The sequence below is a fragment of the Elgaria multicarinata genome, chromosome 5, assembly GCF_023053635.1.
Source record: "Elgaria multicarinata webbii isolate HBS135686 ecotype San Diego chromosome 5, rElgMul1.1.pri, whole genome shotgun sequence".
In the NCBI taxonomy this organism is placed as follows: domain Eukaryota; kingdom Metazoa; phylum Chordata; class Lepidosauria; order Squamata; family Anguidae; genus Elgaria; species Elgaria multicarinata.
The window spans coordinates 113,125,280-113,147,573 of record NC_086175.1 but is presented as its reverse complement, the minus strand read 5'-3'; the positions used below and the strand labels follow the sequence as shown (position 1 = coordinate 113,147,573).

General features: G+C 42.9%; 1 protein-coding gene across 4 annotated transcripts in view; it reads right to left on the bottom strand.

Annotated features, from left to right (window-relative positions):
• ZDHHC20 (zinc finger DHHC-type palmitoyltransferase 20) overlaps positions 1-3,816 on the bottom strand; it is a 55,988-nt gene extending 52,172 nt beyond the window's left edge. For all 4 annotated transcript variants that reach the window (XM_063127067.1, XM_063127068.1, XM_063127064.1 and 1 more), the window contains exon 1: positions 3,593-3,816. In XM_063127067.1, the coding sequence (XP_062983137.1) occupies positions 3,593-3,752 (160 nt within the window). In that variant the 5' untranslated portion in view covers positions 3,753-3,816. The remainder of the gene's footprint in view (positions 1-3,592) is intronic.
• Positions 3,817-22,294: the final 18,478 nt, after the last annotated feature.

Sequence of the window (22,294 nt, the reverse complement as noted above, 5' to 3'; positions counted from 1 at the left end):
ACACACAGGTTCCCCCCCTTGGGAGGCACCAAACGCACAGCCAAAACCCTTGCATGGCTCTGCAACGCAATCTGTTGCTAGACAGATCTAGGAAACGGACATCGCCCAAGAGAAGCAGAGCACTGACAGCGCTTTTGACTGCTCTTGCTGAACGACTCTGTAAGTGAGCAACTTAAGTCACTCTGTGCAACAGATGACATTCATGGGTTAACAACTTTTATTGCAGACCATGGGTCATCAGGCTTATTTTGGGGAAATAAAGCACTGTGGGTAGAAAAAGAACACACAGACGACATGCGAAGCTATCCTAGTTAAATAAACCATTGCAGGTTAACGTGTCATCCAAACCCAATCAGAGTCTTCATGTAATGACAGACACTGAATGTATCCCAAGAACAAGAGCTTGAACGTTATTCCAAGCAATAGGTTTTGTGTATTTGTTAGTTAACTCAGAAAAAACACTGGTTTTTTTAAATATGCCTAAGTGAATCTTTCAGGAATTCTGCCAAGAGCTTCATAGGGCAGCAATATAGATGAAGTCTTGATTGCATTAGGAAAGCATTAGGAATATTAACACATATTGCATGCTAAATAACATACCTGATAAAATAGTTTGGATTCCTATATGAGGTTACGTAAACACTATTACCATCAGAAATTCATCACACAAGTGAATCTCTATCCAGTGTCTGACAGGACTTTAATCGAAACTCAGATCAACCTATCTTTGCCTTACATGTAGCAAGTTTATAGGGGATATTCAATGCCTGGAGAGGAAGCTCACCTCACTCCCAGACTCAATATATTGACCCAGCTCTCTTACAAAGTGCCTACATGTGGGAAAGCTGTATGCATAGAGTTCTCTCTGTACAATCTGTATTTGCAGGATACAGATGACATAAGTGTGCAGATTGTGCATGCACAGATTCTGTTCTGAAAAGTCAGATCAACACACTGAGGTTAGGAGTGAGGCAAGCAGTAGTTTGGGCTGCATTAATAGCAGTATAGTTTCCAAATCGCACGAGGTACTGGTTCCCTTCTATTTGGCACTGGTTAGGCCTCATCTTGAGTACTGCATTCAGTTCTGGGTACCACACTTCAAGAAGGATGCAGACAAGCTGGAGCGTGTTCAGAGGAGAGCAATGAGGATGATCAGGGGTCTGGAAACAAAGCCCTATGAGGAGAGACTGAAAGAACTGGGCATGTTTAGCCTTGAGAAAAGAACCCTGAGGAGAGACATGATAGCACTCTTCAAGTTGTCACACAGAGGAGGGCCTATTTTAGTTGATTATACAGAGCTACTGCATCTGAAGTTATAACAATCCTGCAAAACAGCTCATCATTATTCCTATGTATACAGATCAAGAACTGAGGCTGAGAGATGGTGGCCTGGAGCAAGTCATTTATGGAATTCATAACTGAAACAGGATTTGAACACTGTTCTTCAAGGTCAATATCTTACACAGAATCCACCAAGAAAAATCAATTTTCCCAAGAAGGCTATAAGGCAAAGATAAACAATATTTGCAAGTAAGTTTACTGAACTTTGCTAGAGCTTTAGCTGGCCTTTGGTCACATCCCTGACACCCACTAACATCATTCGGTTCCCACCCTAAAACTGTATTACCTGAAGCAGTCTAACAGCCTAATCTTTGGTTATTAACCACCATGTTCAATGTGCCATTGTTCCATATCAATATGCACAGAATCAGGCTACAAGCCTAACTATGGTTCCCTGGAATGAAGTCCCATTCATTCAGTGTCAGTGTCAGTGTCAGTCACTTTAAATGAAAACATGGTTAGGGATTGTACTACAAGTCTATTTATATTTCAAATACCCTAATGTTTAAGATGTAAAGATTTTGCTTTTATTTTAAGTTCTATTTTATGAAACAAGAGAGCCACTTTTCATTTTATTTAAAAATAATGTTAGGGGAAAACAAACAGTAGGTCAATTAAAATATTCCAGTACTACAACAGGTAATGAACTCATATGATATTATGTTCACCTGAAGGATGGTGAAAGAATTAACTCAAAGGTTGCTTAAGAAGAAGAGAATTCAAGGTAGGAATAGCATTTGGGGGGGAAACACCCCAAAACAATGCAATTCCTTTACTTTGTATTAGTTTGAGTAGTTAGCAGCTCCTAGTTCTGTATTAGTAATCACTAAAGTATATTCACAATTCAACATACAAATATCCATTAAATTGATTTTAAAAAATTCAACTTTTGTGGAATTTTTGTGGAGATAAGTGGATGACTAAGGGCAATATCCAATGATAGTCCTACTGGGATAAGTCGCATTCACTTCAATGGGTCTACTTTGTGTAGGAGTACGATTGGATAATGCCTTAAGGCTGCAGTCCTATACACAATTGAACTCAATTGGGTTTACTTCTGAGTAGATATACATAGGATTGCACTGCAACTTTCAGTAAATGATCTTGAGTAGGCTTCCTCAACCATTTCGTGAACAGAAGAGGTTTAGGACTATACTAAAGTCTTACCACACAAGTGAAATTTAGTTCTTAAAACCTCTTATTCACCCATCACTCCTTTTGCAATTCTAATTTTCTTTTGGGTGAAGCGCTTGATACTAAGCTTCACAACCACACGAAAAGATCAATTAGCAAACCCTTTCTGGAGCACCATTCCAGGAACCTTATTCAGTCAAGGAGCAGTGACAAGCAAAGCACACTGAAGCACCGCAGCCCCAGGCTCAAATTCTGTCCAGTGAAAAGGACTTGCAAGGGAGCATTTTAGCATCAACTAAGCACCAAATAGCCATTTTGTTTAAATGGCAGCCTCAAAGCTGCTCGGAGGGTACAAGGAATCAGTCATGCAGCAAAGTCTTAAAAGAGAAAGTGACAGCCCAAGTATTTTAGCATAATACAATATACTCAGTAATAACAGTATTTACTTACTAACAGACATTAGTTATCTGCCAGCAACCACAAAACCTAAGGTGAAAGAAGCTACTAAATAAAGCTTTAAGTGTGTCCTATGATCACTTACCAGAGAGTAAGCCAGGGTTTACTTCTAAGCAATTGTACATAGGATTGTGCTGTTACTGTCCTATGAGTACCCTGATGACCAGGGCTGCTGAAGGGTGGACGTCCTGCTCTGCTCCTTTCAATTCATGCACTTAGTGTGGAGACTCTAATCCATATTAACGATTAAAAGTACAGACTATTGAGCGCGTGTATAGAAAGAGGGAAGTTTTTCGCCCCTTCCGGATTATAATCAATGCAAAATATCCAGGTGTAACCCGAAGCATGGGGACTCCGAAAGCAAGGTGGGACAGAAAAGGCAGGCAACAGGTCTCCCCAAATTCTTTGGAGATGCATAACCACTGGGCTGGTCCTCAATACTACTCAGCGGGGATAGAAAGAAAAGGAAGAAGCGAGAAAGGCGACAGGCAGAGATAATTAGGAGGAAGAGCAAGCTCCTATCCTCACCCCACGGCCATTACAAAGTAAGAGTAATATGGTAATATAACCCTCGTCCCCCTATGACGGCGGCGAAGAGGCATCCCAGGATGTGCCTTTCTGGCGGCCGCCAGTCAGGTTGCGTCGCGCCCGGCTTACTCACACACACACAGCTCCACTACGTAGGCGTAATAGGACCAGGCCACGACCAGGGCGATGAAGGCCACGGGCACCCACGCCAGCACCTTCTGGCAGCACTTGAGGACGTGCGACGGCGCCATCTTCCTCGCCGCCGAGCCGCTGCCGCCGCCCGCAGGAGCCATCTGTGCTGCCGCTGTTATTGCTGCCACCGCCGCCACCAGCACCACCTCTCAGCTCGCCGATGCGGCGAAGCCTCCTCCGCCCGCCCGCCCGCCAGCCAGCCCCCGCCCTCGCTCGCTCGCACGCTAAGGGGGCCGGGCCGGGCCGGGCCGAGCCGCCTTGCCTCCTGCGCAGCGGCTCCGGAGGGCGGGAAGAGAAGGGCTGGGAGCCTTAGGAGGGCGCACCGGCTGAGGCGAGGACGAGGAGAAAAACGAAGCTGCCTCGGAGTGAGGGAGAGACCCGACACGTAGCGCTCGTGAGGCGGCGGGGAGTCCTTCAGGCTCGTCACTGCTCGTTCCAACAGCAGCTCCCTTTCCTGCCCGCTTCTTTCGGCTCCTCACGAGGCACCGTCCGCACCGAAAACCCGTTTCGGCTCCCGCCAGACCTCCGCTTTCCTACCCTGCACGCGTACACAAGGTCACGGCGAGGCAGTCTTGCCCTTGCCTTCCACGTGAACGGATTCAGAAGCGAGCCTCCCTCGGTTCTGCAGTCCTCACAATCATATCGCTCAGAATGGTTCGGGCAATCCAAATGGTGATTGCCGAAAGCGAGGGAAAGAGCCACCCTTCTTCCCCCCCCCCCGGCTTGTGTGGGTTTTGGGGGGGAGGGGGGAATAACACAACAGGCTCGTGGAAAGCCTTTAACCCCCGCTACGTGAAGTAGTCACGAGTGAGCTTTTAAAAACAATTCTTTATGCACGTCTCTTTTATTTTCGGTGTGTAATAAAATAAAGTCCCTAGCTACGATAATTTAGGCTGCAACAAATGTATTCTAATTTACCTGGGAGTAAGTCCTATTGAACTCAATGGGGTTTACTTCTGTGTAGACACGAATAGGATTGCAGCACTGTTATCTGTTATTAACAAAACTTACAAACCGCCTGTCATGGAAGATACCAAAGAGGAAGCGAGACAAATCTCCCCCAACATATAAGTCCAGTGTCATGTAGTGATTAAACTATGTAATGGTACTATCCACACTGCCTTGCAAAATATGTCCACAAGGTTCCTTTTAATTGTTTATAGAATATATATATATATATATATATATATATATATATATATATATATATATACACACATACATACATACATACATACATACATATACACACTCTGAAGGATTGCCAAAGTGGGTTACAACCAACAAATATATAATGTATTATTCATGGTCATTATTTCTTCAGTAGTTCTAGCCCACCTTTTCTCCCGCCCACTCACATAACTTTGTGGAGTAGATTTGGCTGAGAAACAGTGCCTGGCCCATGATCGCATAGTGAACTTTGTAATGGAGTGGGGATTTAAACCCCTGCCTCCCCAGTCCTCTAAGCACTACCCAACAATGATTCATGTTTATTATTAGGACTGTGCATGGGCCCCTCGACTCACCTCGGAGGCTGATCGGGAGCTCCAAATCAGCCCAATTTGACTTGGGCCGCTTTGGGAGTGAGCTGACTTGCTTCAGATTTGGTTCCAAAGCTGCTTGGCTGCTGCCTGGGAATCCATTGGACTCTGCACTCCTCACTTGCCCTCAAAACTGCTGCATGCAGAACTTACCTTAGCCGTGTGTTTTCAATTAGAGCTGCAATTTTAAACAAAGGTGTAGGCTCTATAGTTTTCCTTAAAAGGTTGTCACACAGAGGAGAGCCAGGATCTCTTCTCGATCCTCCCAGAGTGCAGGACATGAAATAACGTGGGCTCAAGTTAAAGGAAGCCAGATTCCAGCTGGAAATCAGGAAAAACTTCCTGACTGTTAGAGCAGTACGACAATGGAATCAGTTACCTAGGGAGGTTGTGGGCTCTCCCACACTAGAGGCCTTCAAGAGGCAGCTGGACAACCATCTGTCAGGGATGCTTTAGGGTGGATTCCTGCATTGAGCAGGGGGTTGGACTCGATGGCCTTGTAGTCCCTTCCCAACTCTGCTATTCTATGATTCTAGATGTAAGGTTACAAATGGCTCTTTATGGCTGCCGTTGTTGCAACTGTAGATCTAGGAAAACTACAGAGTCCCCATCTTCATTTAAAATGATGGCACTAATCGAGGATGTGCAGCTAAGATAAGTCCTGTGGGCGCAGTTCTGGGGGTGATTGGGGGAGCAGGGGAGCATAGAGTCCAATGGATTCCTGGTCAGCCTCATGGCAGGCATGGCCCGGGGCTCACCACTGCCCTGAATCAGCCTGAAATACTTCAGACCTATTCCAATCCACTTTGCAGTGACTCGGCCCAATCCGGTACCGATCGGATTTGGGGTTTGCCTCCGAGGAAGTGCTCAGCCCTATTTATTTATTATATTCTACTTTTGCTCTCCTGTGCTTTTTCACTTCATCTCATTTTCAACACCGCTTGTCACATTGGCCAGTTCGATGCATGCACTCCACTTGTGTATTAATAACGAACAGCTGACAGTTACTATTTTTGTAGTGCAGGGGTAGGCAGCACGGCAAATATATCTTGCTTTTGGTTAGCTTTGGTGAATCTAATAAGCAGTCTCAGAATATCACTAATAACTGACTGACATTGCTTCCTCCACCCCAAAAAAACCTTTATTGGCTTTTCATGAATAATACACTATTATCAACAATGCAAACTAAATGGAAACCAGTTTCCCATGAATTGGTGATAATTTGCAATCCCTCATATCATGCTATTGTGATGGGTTAATCTTTCCAAGAGTGTGATTTTCCATATTTAGGCAAACCAACCATGTATCGAACATTCAGAACTTGCTTTCCAATGTTGCACAACTTTCAAATGTGTTGCCGTTAATAAGAACATGCTCACCTCGCCATGTGGTAAATTGCTCTGTACTTTATTTGCCAGAGATAAAAATGCTAGACAATAATACATACATCTACTGTATGTCTGATATAATTCCAAAAACTGTAGCCCAGAAGGTTCCTACATCTCCATGATCTCTCCATCACTGTGGGAATAGCAAAATGTTCATATGATGCAACTTGACCAGAGTATAATGCCATGTACAGTATATACAACTGCTGGGAGTTGTAGGACTTTCCCCCTGTCTTTATGTAGTTCTGCACTCTTATAAATGCTGGACAAAGTCCCATTTAGGTCCTCTAGTGACTGTAGGCATAGACAGATTCAAATCTTGTTAAAGGCTGAGACACTTCTATTGTCCTGACAAGTCTGTTGACAGTCTGATTTGATATTGCAGCCATCTTGCATGTACCCCAGCTAACAAGTCATCCATTCTTGCCTCTGAGACAGGCTGTCCGTTGTCTATCAGGTCTTGTACTCTATGCAGACCTATGACTTCCTACTTGTCGCATCTACAGTATATGTATAAAATGCTAAGGTGATGTGTGGTACGGAACTTTGTACACTAGAAGTTCCGAGCAGTGACACACTGGAGGTTCTGAGCTATGAGAAGGACTTAGTGTTGCTAAGCAACATGATATATAAACACAGCTGATACTGCTGGCATTGAAACAGAGCATTGTGGAACCAGCGAGGTGGGGAGTGGCTGGGAGGGAGCAGAGTCCAATGGACTCCCAGTAGGCCTCATGGCTTGCCAGTGCATCCAGAGACCTCAGGTAAGTCCTGCAGGTTGGCAGGCAAGGGGGGCAGCAGCTGGGAGGGAGCAGCTGGGAGTGAGTGGGGGAGGGGCAGTAGCTGAGAGGGGGGTGAGCCCAGAGAGGAGGCTGGGTAGCTACTGAACAATAAAGTACTAGCACACAGATGGTCTGCATGAGTCAAGCTAGTTGTTTATATTTGTCTTTCTAACAAAAGTAAGCATGATCCAAAAATGGGAGTGGGGCAAGGGAGGGAATGGTGCTAGTTGCTTTGACTATTGTTTCCAAAAAGTGGTTAAAGTAAAGGAGTATCCATAGCTGCTAAACCAGATCTCTTGAAAGGGAGGAATGCCAAGCCTCTCATCAAGGGAACTACTTGAACATTTTCCATTTGCAACCATAGAGCAATCTGGGTTGATGAGATTAAGCAACTTAATTCTTAATGTTGCTTAATATTGTTGAAATTAAACAAATGAGAGATCGGAGCAGCATTATAATAAAGTTTTAAATTAAGAATCCCAAGACCCCACTCTTGCATTTCTATATAGGGCCAGTTTGCGAATTCTTGTCCCTCTATGTGCAAAGCTTCAATAAGGTTTTAGCACTTTTTAAGGGAGTATTCCAGAACAGTGGAGGCTGGTGGCTCCGATTTCAGTGTGGATATGAATCCATTCTGGCTTTCAGTCATGAGCAGCAGAACTCTAACAGAGCTATCTGAGGTGCTGAACCCATTTTGGGGCTAAGGTTCAGCACTTTGGATAGCTCCTTTAGAGTTCTGGCAGCTTCTGACTGAAACCCGGAATGGATTCACAACCCCAACTGAAATTGGAGTCACCAGCCTCCACTATTCCAGACTATGAATATGGTAGGTAAGTTCTGGATGAGGAACAAAATCTTGGGCAGAATCATCATCTTCAGGACAGCTATTCTGCCCAACCAAGACCAATTTATTTCGCTCCTCACTCGAAGATCTCGCGTCAACTGCCTTCTTCAGAGGGACATAATTTCTTTTCTTTTTTCAGTTGTTTGAGGTCTTCAGGATTATAACTCTGAACTACCTAAAGCAGCTTCAGTGCAATTACAGCCCTGCTAGTTTTTTGCAACTGCTCTTGCTTCTCTGTTAAGGCAAATTAACTCTGATTTACAATAGTTGATGTCTAATTCTTCTATATAGTGGAAATGTTTTAAAGCGTTTAATATTCTAGTATGGCTTCCTTTGGGTCAGTAAGGGTTAGCAGGATGTCATCCACAAATAGATTGATATAAAAAAGGATGCTCCTTGTATAATAATGCCTTCCAATTTGTGGTTTACCCTCAAGTCATTTGCTAATCTCTATATAGGGAATATTGCTTCATCCCACTGGATAATGAGAATGGTTTGAAGTCAAACCTGTTAGCTCTGGTCAGTGTACTCAAACCTGAGTATAGTTGTGCTAGAAGATGCAGGAATTTGTCTCCAAAGTCCAATCCACTCTATCGAATGCTTTCAAAGCATGCAGGGAGTATTATGGCTGCTAAGGTTCTATGTTTATTACAATGGTGGATTATGGCAAATTGAGTTAGGTAAATGTCACTTTTGGAGTAAAACTTGTTTGGTTTGTATTAATATAAGCAGAGATAAACCTAATAATTCTGTTTACCAAGAAGGCTGAGAGAAGTTTGTCATCCTGGTTTAGAAGGAAGATGGATCGATACAATTCCAGAGCCAAGGTGGTTTTGCCTGGTTTAAGAGTTGCAGCAGCCGTCACTTGCCTCAAGGACTGCAGGATTGCACCACTCTCTAGAATACTGTTAACTGTTTCAAATAAGTATCAGGATGGCCTCAAACGCTTTGTAAAACTCCACTGAACCCATCTATGCCCAGTGATTTTTTTCCTTTTTAAAACATTTTTGAAAGATATTTTTAATTCTCTCCTCTGAAACTGGTTGGTTCAACAGATTGCTGTGTGTTGCTGTAAGGACTTTAAATGTCACCTTGTTTAGGAATGTTGGGATAGAAGAATGGTTTGGATTATTTGAGGAATACAGACTCTTATAGAATCTTGAAAAAGTCTTTAGCAATGTGATTAGACCTATTTTGCACAGTGCTTGCCCTATCTAACATACTCACAACATTGTTTATAGTTGTGTGTTTTTTAAGGGCCCAGGCTAGAACATTAGAATGCTTGTTTCCAAATTCATAGTACTTTCTGTCTAAATATACAATGGAAGAGTGCAAACTATTTATTTCCAAAGCATTCAATTCACATCTCTTACCAGGTAGGGCTTATTATATCTTGGACTTCCCTATCCTCTTACCAGCTGCCTCTAATTTAGCTCTTTCAGTTAACAAAATTTGCTTAGCGGCCTATCATCTCTTTTAGAGAGTATTTGTGCTCCTTTTTTATATAAGCCTTAAGTCACTGCTTTTCATACTAGGGAAAGGTGTGTCGTCGTCCTCACCCGAAATATCAGAACTGAGCTCACAGTCCTGTCATGCTGAAATCCAGTCCTGGTTTCCACCCTAAGCTTTCTTCCATCCCTTCAGCCTAATTTAGAAGGGTGGTGGTGGGAGAAGACTTTTTGTTGTTGCTATTGTTAAACAGTTGGGATCCCAGAACCTTTGGTGATCTACTGCAAGTCACTCAGAGACTACCAGTAGATCTCAATCTACCTTCTGCTCACCCCTAAGTTACACTGTGACCTGGTTTGCACACACTTTAACCCAGGAATTGTCAGGGCTGAGCAGCAACAGCAAGTGAGAATGCTGACTCCCACGCACTTGTCACTTCTGCTTTCAATCAACATTTTTACATCCAAATTGTGAACTTGGTTGTTTAGGGGTTACACAACACAGAGTTAACTCAACAATCTCCTATGGTTTGTTGTTGGGTTAACTCTGGGCTGATTAATCCCTAAACAACCCAGAGTTCTGGGTTCAGATGTCATGATAACAAGCCAAGAATGGGGCATTCCTGAGTTGTTGTTTGAAAGTGAAAGTGATGCTCAGGAGGAAGCATCCTTAGTCACTTGCCGCCTTGTGCGTTAAACAACCCATAGTTAGGGATATCAGAGAAATCAAGAATGGAATCAAATGAGTTTGGTTTTCTATTACTCTTGACCTGCAGATTCTGCAATGGACCAGATTTTGCACAGTTGCATGGATTCCACAGACTTGCGGACCATGTTTTTTACATCCTGGAATTTTACACAAATTTAGTCGTAGAAGAAAATACATTAAAAAAAACCCCACCACATAGGCTAAAGCATGAAAATGTCCATTTTAGGGGAGGGTTTACACATTTGGGTGGGTGGAATTTGTGCATTTTGCAAGTTTTGCATGTGCAAAATCGCAAAAGTGCACAAATTTGGAAAATGGGGGGGGCATCCAATTGCATGAATGAGCAGACAACAGAATGAAAGGCACCTGACAATCTGCAAACACAGATAGAATGGATTTTACAAAATCTGTACATCCCTACCTATAGTTAGCTATTATATGTGAACTGGGTCAATTTTTTTTTAAATATTTTGGCTACTAAGCATCAACACATAAAACAGTCTGACAACTTTGTAAATCTCAATGTTTACTTTGTAGCTGTTTTGAAATTTCCCCCTTTTTTGTAATGTATTTATTAAACAAAAACAAAAATAAAACAAAAACTTAAAACAAATAGCACAATGAGTGAGCTAAATCAAAAGACACACTTTGATGAACCAAAAGAAAACTGCTATGGTGTTTTTCGTTTGCACTGTCCCTTACAGTAACTCTCAGTATCTCCCCACCATAGTAAAATAGGATATGAATACTGAACTGAGGCAGAAAGACAGTGAATTGCCCAAGTGAGTTTGTGGATGACTTGGGATTAGATCCAACTTATTTTTGTCCCAAGTGACACACTTCATCCACTTCACTTCATTGGTTTCTTGTGCTATTCAGTGAAATCAATGTAAGCTATCTAATGAAATGTACTTGTCTTTGGCCATAGTCCAGGAATCCTTTCCTGTATGCTGAGCAGTTATTTACCATGTGCAAGCAGCATCGTATGCAGGAACTAGGCCGCCTGAGTTTCTTCTGCATGCAGGAGCATGTTTCCAGCAACTGAGTAAGCCCATAGTTTGTGCAGCTCTTGTGCACCCCAGCTCAGAAATGCGTGAGCAGCTTTTGGTTCTCTCTGGGTACCAGCCTTTAGCATTTATTTTGACTTGTAACCTGACTAAGAGTTCAGGGGCAATTAATAATCTTTATAAGAACACTATTATAACGGGGGGGGGGGGGGGAGAAAAAGCCCTTTGAATTTAAGTCCTTTGAATTTAAATGGTCCACGTTGGGCTCTGCTCCAAGTCTGGCATTTAGACCTCATTAATATGACCAAAGGACATTGATCACCATTATTGTGTAAACACACCAACCCTAGTAATTGTAATTTATATTCCAATGCTGACAACAGTGGTGTGTTTGGAGGAATCCCCCCTTCCCAAATCTCAGGGAATGCAAGAAGGAGCCCCGTGTCAGAGATGTCCTAAGTTTGTCTCTTGCCTTTCAAGTAGAAGGCATGATTAAAGAAATAAATTGTTGGTAAGTTCAGATCAAAGAAAAGTATTCCCCTCCCCACATACAATCCATAAATAATTCATTGCCACAAGATATGATGTGAACTAGATTACACAGCTTTAAGAGGGGTGTAGGCAAATTCATAGAGAACATGTCCCTTAACAGACAGTAACCCCTCTACAGCAGGGGTGTTGAACCTCAGGCCTGTAGGTCAAATCTGGCCTGCTTGAGGTCTCAATCCAACCTTCTGAAGGTCCCCAGAGGGCCACACCCCTTCACCTGGCTCTTCTGTCCCCAACCACCAATTGATTGGTGGTTTTCCAGGTTTTACATGCCCCACCTCCATTCTAAAAAGTTGAGATGCCTCTCCTAAGGCTTAGTTACTGTCACTGAGCACTAAAATATGCTATTTTTGGTATTTTGGCTTTGTCCCCTTTTGCCATTGGTCCTGCCCACTACTGGACTGCAGCCCCTGAGATAGTCTCTGAAATTGAATTTGGCCCTTGGGTTGAAAGTGGTTCGACATCCCTGCTCTATAGCCAGAAGCCCTTCAAGAGACAGGAACTAAGGAGACCAGCTTTCCCCCACTGGCTGGCAACTCTGTGTGTCAAAGCAACTGAAGTGCTGCTCTTAAATACTTCCATTTTTTTTTAAAAAAAATGGATTTTAATATCTCCTTCTTAAGTATGTTTATTTAGCAGTAAGCCCATTTTGTTCAACAGGACTTGCTCCTTAGTAAGAATGGCAGCCTACAAGCCTTTCCAGATGATCACAAGGACATAAGAAGAGCCATGCTGGATCAGACCAACGGTCCATCTAGTCCAGCGCACTGTTCACACACTGGCCAACTAGCTGTCGACCAGGGAACCACAAGCAGGACATGATGCAACAGCACCCTCCCACCCATGTCCCCCAGCAACTAGTGTATATAGGTATTTTTATACTGCAATGCATTTTATGTTGGGCTATCTATGTGCTTAGTTGGGAAGGTGCAGCTGATACAGAGTGCAGCAGTGAGGATGCTGAGTGGAGGACTGGCCGTGTGCACATTACACCAGCGTTGAAGCAACTGCACTGTTGGTCAGGAGTATAGTGGAGTCAGGTCACACTGCTGGCCCCTTATTATTATGCTGTCAAGTGCCCAGATGGCCCTGTTGCCTCTGAGTTTAGCTGCAATCCTCACAGCAGCAGGAGGAAAATGAATTATCTCACTAACCATTTATTGTTCCTTGTTGTAATGCAGGCTATTTTGGGGGTGATTTGGTCATGCATGGCAATTAAGATTTGTGAGATTTACAAAAGGCCTGCTTCTGGTGGAGACGAAAACTCCTAGGACTGGTTTGTTGATATCCATCAACACAGCTGCCTGCTTTTTGACTTTCTTTGGGATGTATGGTTATGGAGATTGTCATGATCATAGAATCATAGAATAGTACAGTTGGAAGGGGCCTATAAGGCCATCAAGTCCAAACCCTGCTCAATGCAGGAATTCACCTTAAAGCATACTTGACAGGTGGTTGTCCAGATGTCCATGATGAGCACTTGCACTCAAAATATATCACCATGCCACTGCTATTGGTGTGCTCCCTTACTATAAATGCCACTCAGAGCTGGCCCTACCATGAAGTGGTAGGAAGCAGGCGCAGCAGGTCTCCAAAGGGTCTGCTGCTGCTTGGTCCTGCTGTCTGTCTGCAGGCAGGCAGCCAGCAGGACTAAGCAGCAGCAGCAGCAGCCGCCGTCGCCGTTCGCCCCCCAGCCCTGCTGGCCAACCAGCTTACTTTCCCTAGTGTGGGCCTGTAAGTTGCCTTAAGGTCTTTCTCCTTCAGGAACTGTCCTGGAAGTTCCGGGATCTCTCATGATACTTTGCTGGACACACAGGCGCTGTCTGGGTCCTGAAGGCAGAAAGAACTTACAAGCAGTGCATGGACCTGCACTAGGGAAAGTAGGCCAGCTGGCTGGCAGGGTCAAGAGGCACGGTGTGGTGGGGGAGGGGGGAGCAGTAGCTGGAGGCCACCTGGGGGGGAAGGCTGCAGTAGGGAGGAGAAGGCCATGGGGGAAGGTGGCAGTGTACCAAATCCCGCTTCTGGCAGCAATCTGCCTGGGGCCAGGCCTGAGGCCACTGCTAGAGCATTAATCCATCTCCTCTTCCTAAACAAACATGTCATCATTCAGCAAAAGATATGAGGCACTGTGGCGTTACACCCCACAAGTCAATTCCCAAAGGTATGCCTGCAGTTTGTAAGTCTGTGGTTTGTAGAATGTTGGCCTGAGTGGGCGGAGTTAGAATGTCTTGGGAGGGGGGAGGAGTGATATATAAGGGAATGACTGAGGGGATTGTGAGTTCTTTCCAGGGAGACTTGTTAGGGACTCTTAGAGTCTGTAGTGCTCTCTGTGTTTATGGTACTTAAATTCTGGGAAATTTGAGAGTCAGTGTAGTGAGTGGTGTCTTTAGAGTGTGGTGTGCATGTAGTGGAAGTATATTAATCAATACTGATAATAAAGAAAGTTCAAGAGTGATTGTGTGAGAGAAAGGAAAGCGCGAATGTGAGAGTGAGAGGATTGTATGGAAGGTTTCAAAAAGGTTTTTAAATGTTGTTATTTGAAACAAAGCTTGTGAACTTTTAAAAATAAATTTTGATTGTTTGTTTTAAAACTACCACAAAAATCCCACGTGTCTGTTTGGCATTTATCATCTTAAGTTTACATCATTCAGCATCCACTCTGACAATCATTCACCTAAGCAGATATAACTCACAGCGCATTATTATATATATTAAATCCTTCTCCATTTTAAACCCCTTTCTCCACATAGTTTGGAGGAAGGTGGGCTTTATCCCTTGCCTCAAGCGTATCAAGTGTTGGTGCTTGGCTTGAGCAGGGAGTAGCCTCGGCCGGGTCTGGTGTACAGAGCCTGTATCGCCCCATAAGAAGTGGTGGCAGACGTGAGGTCTGGTGTTCAGAGCCAGTGTCGTGGCATAAAAGGTGGTGGCAGCGTCGGGATCCGAAGTAGACTCTGTTCATTTTTAGTGACAGAAGTCAAAAAGGATTTTATTTGTGAATAGGACAGAGGGTGATTACTGTAAAGCACCTCTGAGGTCCTTAGCTGTGAAAGTTACATATTACCTAAGTCAGAGGTTGCGCTGATACAATTCTCTGACAGGATATTTTTGTCTGTGGTGAGATACATATTATAAAATACCAACTTTACCACTCCTGACCTTAATTGAAAACTCCCAGTACCATTTTATTTATTAAGGTTAAGTCTCTGTCTGATAAAAATGGATATCTTAGCTTTGAAGAAAGATGCCCTTTCAGACAGATGTAAGCGTTTAAATTTGCCAACTGAAGGAAAGTCAGTTGATGAAATGAAATGGGCTCTTATAGAATATTACAGAGTTCATGCTGCAGGTGAAACTGAGGTAAATCCTCTTAGGCAAGTGCCTGTAGAAATGTCTCCTCAATACATTCAGCTAGAAATGGAGAAAATAAAACAACAAAGAGAACAACGAGAAGCTGATAGACAACTTGAATTAGAAAAGATAAAACAGCAGGAGGCTAATAGACAAATTGAATTAGAAAGAATAAAGTTGAAGAGAGCTGAGTTGGAACAGCAAGAGGCTGATAGGGAAAAAGATAGAGAGCTGGAGCTAGAACGAATTGCTTTAGAAAAGAGAAAATTTGAGCGGGAAGATCAGAGGAGAATTGAGGAAGGGGCTAGACCTCCCAAATTATCTCCTAAAGACTTTACCCCTTATGTTGAGGGGCAAGATCCCCAAATTTTCTTCAATACCTTTGAAAAGGCAGCCATGATGTGGGAAGTAAAGCCACACGATTATATGAAGTTTATCCCTAACTTGATCAAGGGAGACCTGGCTGAAATTTATAACAGTTTTCCTGTGGGGGAAACTTTAGATTTTGCCTCATTTAAAACAGCAGTTTATAAAATATTTCGCTATGGGCCTGAGTATTTCCGGAAGAAATTTAGAAGCCTTAATGCTGTGTCATCCAAATCTTTTGTGGAGTTGGGACACAAATTAGCAGATCATTTTGAAAAATGGATCACCTGCGCTGAGGTGAAAACCAAGCAAGATTTAGTTGATCTGATGATTAAAGATCAATTAATTTTTCAAATCCCTCAAGATATAAGATTGTTGGTGAGAGATAGAGACCCAAAAACATATCAAGATGCAGCTTCCCTGGCTGATCAATTTTCCTTAAACCGGGGCTATCATATGACCAGCAAGTCTCCTAAAGAAAATAATATTAAACCAGGGTATAAACCTAATGGGGGTAAGAAAGAAGCTGAGGTAAATAAAAATCAGTTGCCAACAGAAAAGGCGGGAAACACCACCAAACCTATGTTTGGAAATACAGACCTCACATGCAATCATTGTGGGTTGGTGGGGCATATTAGACCACACTGTCCCAGGCTGAGGGAAAAGTACCTCAGTAAGAAGAGTGGATATAAATAAAGATGCTGAACATACCCAAAGTTCCCAGTGTTACACATTAGTGTGGGAAAATGTTTTAATAAATGGAAAAAAGCATAAAGCTATTCTGGATACTGGAGCTTGTTTGTCTCTGATTAGAGCAGACCTTGTGAGGAGGGAGGAGATTATTCCTCACAGAAAAATTAACATCAAACCTGTGACAGGGCCCATAATTGAAATTCCGGTAGCCGAGATGGAGGTTACATGGAGGGGAGTCACAGGGAAATGTATTTTAGGTGTTAATTTTTGGCAAAAAGAACCTTTAATCCTAGGTACTGATATCATGGGGTTAGAAGGTAGAAAAGTTTTTATTATTTCATGCTCACAAGCAGCAGTGGAAGGCTTGTCAGACAATTGTAGCGAATCTGGAGAGGCTGAGGGCATGCCTCTGCAGTTGCCTAGCAACCCAGCTGAAGGAACTGTTGAGCCAAGAAACAACGTTGCAAAAACTGATACCACGTTAGCTTTAAACACAGGAAATGATCCCAGCTTGGAAGTTTTAAGATCCTGGAGCGGGCGGTCTACTCTCGCTGTCTTGACTTTCTTTCTAGTAACTCTGCTTTGGATCCACTTCAATCTGGATTCCGTCCTCTGCATTCCACCGAAACAGCCCTTACTAAGACCACCAATGATCTCCTTACTGCCAAGTCTAAAGGCCATTATTCCGTTCTTATTCTCCTTGATCTAACTGCAGCCTTTGACACGGTTGATCATGATCTTCTCTTAGATTCCCTTCATGACCTTGGATTTTGTGGCTCTGTCTATAACTGGTTTGCCTCCTATCTAGCGGGTCGCTCTTTCAGCGTGTTGGCTAATGGCAGCTCGTCTTCCTCCTTTCCCCTTTCAGTAGGGGTTCCGCAAGGCTCGGTGCTTGGCCCGTTGTTGTTTTCCTTATACATGTTACCCTTGGGCAAGCTTATTCAATCTCATGGCCTCCAATATCATCTGTACGCCGATGATACACAACTATATCTGTCATCTCCGGAACTTTCTCCTGATGTTCACGATCGTATCTCGGCATGTCTTTCAGATATCTCAGCTTGGCTGCTTCATCGTCGTTTGAAACTCAATATGGCAAAGACTGAATTGCTTGTTTTTCTTCCTAAACCTTCTCCTCATCTCTCATTCTCTCTTACTGTCAATGATGTTACGCTTACTCCGGTCAAGGAAGCTCGTAGCCTTGGCTTTATATTTGACTCCTCGCTCTCCTTTATTCCTCATATTGAGGCAGTAGCTAAATCTTGTCGATTTTTCCTGTATAATATTGCCAGGATTCGATCATTTTTGTCTGTCTCTTCCGCCAAGACGCTTGTTCATGCACTGGTTATTTCACGGTTGGACTACTGCAACCTTCTTCTCTCTGGCCTTCCTTCTTCTCACATCAGTCCGTTGGTTTCTGTTCACCACTCTGCCGCAAAGATCATCTTCTTGGCTCGCCGCTCTGACCATGTTACTCCGCTTCTGAAATCTCTTCATTGGCTTCCAATTCACTTCAGAATCCAATATAAACTTCTCCTGTTAACCTTCAAAGCTTTTCACGGTCTAGCTCCTTCCTATCTCTCCTCTCTCATCTCACACTATTGCCCCGCTCGTGCTCTTCGCTCCTCTGATGCAATGTTTCTCGCCTGCCCAAGGGCCTCTACTTCCCTTGCTCGGCTCCGTCCATTTTCTTCTGCTGCCCCTTACGCCTGGAACGCTCTTCCAGAACATTTGAGAACTACAACTTCAATCGCAGCTTTTAAAGCTCAACTAAAAACTTTTCTTTTTCCTAAAGCTTTTAAAACTTGATGTTGTGCAGACTTTATACTGTTAGTTTTACCCTACCCTGTGCCTGCTTACCCTACCCTGTGCCTGTTTGCATTCTCTTCCCCTCCTTATTATTTTACTATGATTTTATTAGATTGTAAGCCTATGCGGCAGAGTCTTGTTATTTACTGTTTTACTCTGTACAGCACCATGTACATTGATGGTGCTATATAAATAAATAAATAAATAAATAATAATAATAATAATAATAATAATAATAATAATAATAATGAAAAGCAGTTTATGGTACCAATACCATATAGGGACCAGCTGCTGAAATTAGCTCACGACTCCTTTTTGGCAGGCCATATGGAGATAGGTAAAACCCAGAAAAGGTTGATGACTAATTATTACTTGCCAAATATTTTTAGGGAAGGCACAGAGTTTTACAAGTCCTGTGAGAGTTACCAGAGGGTGGAGAAAAGTAGAGACAAGGTCAAGGCTCCCCTAAATCCCTTACCAGCTGGGTCTGGTGTTCAGAGCCTGTATCGCCCCATAAGAAGTGGTGGCAGACGTGAGGTCTGGTGTTCAGAGCCTGTGTCGTGGCAGGCACTATCTAAAGAAAGTTGGGCATATCTAACAACACAATCCTAGGTAGGTTTACCCATACATAAATCCCATAGAATCACGGGACTTACTCCCAGGTATGTGGAAATAGGTTTGCAGTCTAAGTACCATTGAAATCAATGATATTTAAATGTTTAACTGCATGCTAAAAATAAGAGCCATTGATCCAAGCCTGACTTTCTCTGGATTACACCCATGGGTAAGATTTTGAAAGTCATCCAGGATATTAAATGTGTATAATTTTTATCCCATTTTAGAAATGGTCAAATTAGTCTCAGAATATATGGCTTAATAGGGAAATGAATAGAAAACGTAGGGCTCCACCTTGTGGGAACTGGCAATATTTATATTTTTTGCAAAGCAACCCACAAAATGCTTAAAATGAGGGCCCATACAACAAACACCACTTGTCTCAGGCATTTGTATTTTTATCAGCAAAACTTTGTTGTAGTTCTTATGTAAAATATAGTTGCTGCCTCCAACCTCCACACTCACAATTGCAGGGACATTGCTTGCTGAAATGTTCTTTCTTTTCCTTTCCTTGTCTCTTAAAATTTTGAATTTAAGCACATTGAGGTAGGGACCTCACATTTTTGCTCTGTAACTTCTGATAGAACTATATAAAATTAAGTTAATGTGAGTAGAGAAATATGCATAACTATTGTGCACATTCACAGTAAAGCATAGAAAATGTAGACCAAAAGGCAGCTGAAACTGGAATTCAATATATTGCTAGATCAAAATGTTTTGTCTCTGAACTGAAAATGAATTTATGAAGGATTTTGAGCAGCTCTGGTCAATACAGAGTTTCAAATAAAGGTTATAAACACTGAATAGGCTAGTATGCATAACATACTACATTTATGCTGTCCATTTTTGTCACTCCCTATGGTTGATTTAAATAGTCCCACATTTTAGGAAGTGCTACCTAAATGCCTATGGAAACACATAAATCAATGCATGTTGGTCCATCCTTTTTGTTCGCAGCATTTATTTTCATTTGCTCAGTAACAGATATTCTCTGGGAAAATTACAGGAACTAAGAGAGGCTGGGACAGCGTAGCATGACATGGTGGGGAATCTCTTCTACGAAGTGATTTTCTGTCCCAAAAATGAGAAGACGGTTGAGAGTATTGGCCTATGTACAGTTCTTGCAAGACGACTCCCATCCTCTCCAGGTGGTGTAGAAATGATCTGAACATCTTGAAGAATACAAGTCAGGTGAACCTTTCCTGGAATCAGGCGAGTGACAGTGCCAAGGGGGCACAGCATGAGTTGCAGCACTTGGAAGACCAGACTGTGCAATATGTGGCAGTGAAGAGTCTCTTATTTCTCTTTCCGAAGGCGAAGCCATAATTTGAGCCTCACCAGAGGGGATTTGTGTGATGGTCTCTGCACTGTTTGAATGGGTGGGAATAACAACAGTGGAGGTGGGAGTTGGGGCCGGTCTCATTGGAGGTCAGCTATATTGTCCTGTGGGACAGGTGATGGCATTGGTTTAGTGGGATTTCAATCTTCCTCCAGTAACATAAAAGTTCTTCTTCTTGGGTTCTGCAATCTGATCCTTGGAAGAGCGTTTAGAGTTGGCCTTCTTTGCAATTGTGTGGGAAATAGGTAAGGCGGGTTTCCCACCTATACACCTCAGCTCCAGAAAGTTACAACAGAGGCTCTGAGCAGGCACAGAACTCACATGCGTGGTGCACAGAGACCATGAAGAAGAACTGGATGAGTTACAGTAATACAAGCATCTTTGGTGTTCTGACATTAGCATCCCTTTCACTGATGGTATGAACACAGAGGTTTATTTCTTATTTTATTTAAAAAAGAAACTTGGCTGCCTTTCAGGGCCAGAGCCCTCCCAAAGCAGCGTATAATAAGAAAACACACAATAAAAACTGATATGGTCTTAAAAAGCACTAAAAACGTAAAAAAAAAAAAAAAACAGCAGTAAAAACAGCAACAACAGTGAACATATCAGGAGAAGGCTAAAGTGGAATAATACATTTTAGGACCTTCTTAAAAGCCTGCAGTGATGGGGCCCGGCAGAAAAGGTTCTGTCATATTGGCGCCCACCTAACTGCACTCACAGGTGAGCAAGTGAGAAGGGCCTCTTTTGCTGACCTTAAAGTGCAAGCCAGTGGATATAGATGAAGGCAGCCCTTCGAGTAATTTAGTCCCAAACCATTTAAGGCTTTAAAGGTCAAAATCAGCACTTTAAATTGGGCTCAGAAACACACTGGTAACTGGCACAGTTGGAGCAGTATAGGTGTTATATGATTAAAAAGGCCCACCAACACTCTGGTGGCCGCATTCTGCACCAGCTGAAGTTTCTGAACCGTCTTCAAAGGCAGCCCCATGTACAGCACATTACAACTCTAAAATCTCTTCACTGGCTCCCAATTAGTTTCCGGGCGAAGTATAAAGTGTTGGTTATTACTTTTAAAGCCCTACATGGTTTGGGTCCAGGTTACCTGTGGGATCATCTTCTTCCATACAATCTGCCCCGCACACTCAGGTCCACTGGGAAGAATTTACTTCAGTCAGCCAAAACTTGGCTGACAACTGTTGCCCAGAGGACCTTCTCTTCTGCCACTCCTAGACTGTGGAATGGCCTGCTGGAGGAGATTCGTCAACTTAATAGTCTTCTCAAATTCAAGAAAGCTACAAAGACTGATCTCTTTCGGCAGGCCTGCCCAAATGAATTTTAAGATGTTTGACGGTTATTGTAATATTGTATCAGTTTTATACGTTTTTAGTCAATTTTATGGTATTTGTATCTAACTTTGGCTGTTGCTAAATTTCTTACAGTGGCGGCCAGGATTAGAGCTCTCTGTGTATTAGACGAAAATTGACAATAGCTCTAACTGTCTGATGTTTCATGTTTGATTCTTGTTTTTTCATGGGTCTATGGATCACAATAAAGATGTATGGTATGGTATTTGTATCTAATGTTCCCTGCCTCAATCCAGAGGGAGAGGCATGTAATAAATAAATAAATAAATATATTATTATTATTATTACAATAGTCCAGTCTGTATGTCAGTAGTGATTGAGGCAAGGTCCATCTTCTCCAGATAGGTTCACTGCAAGATGTATTCATCCTAGCAAATTCAGAAATGAGGGTATTACATGTGTATTATTTGTTTGCCAAAGAGGCCTACCTTGCATCCTCCCCTTCCCTTGAGATTGCCAGTTTGCTTTCAAGTCAGCACAGGTTTTCATTAGCTATTTTTCTCTCGGAATGAACAGATATTACCATACTGCCCGATTCTGTTGGAGTGTTAGGATGAGGTACATGTTATCAAATCATTTATATCCTAATCCTATGCATGTTTACTTAGAAGTGAGCTCCATTGAATTCAACTAGATATATTTTAAGGGAGGGAGCAATCCTATGCTCCCCAGAGAGTGTCCGGTTCGGAGCTATGAAACCGCACTTCCCTTCCTTACCGGCGCGGAGAGAACTGCATGAGCTGCCTCTCCACATTCAGGAAATGGAGTCAGAGGGAAAGGGGGCATTCCCTGGTGGTGGGGAGGGGAGGGAACTGGAGTGGCAGTGGCTGCCCCAGCCCCC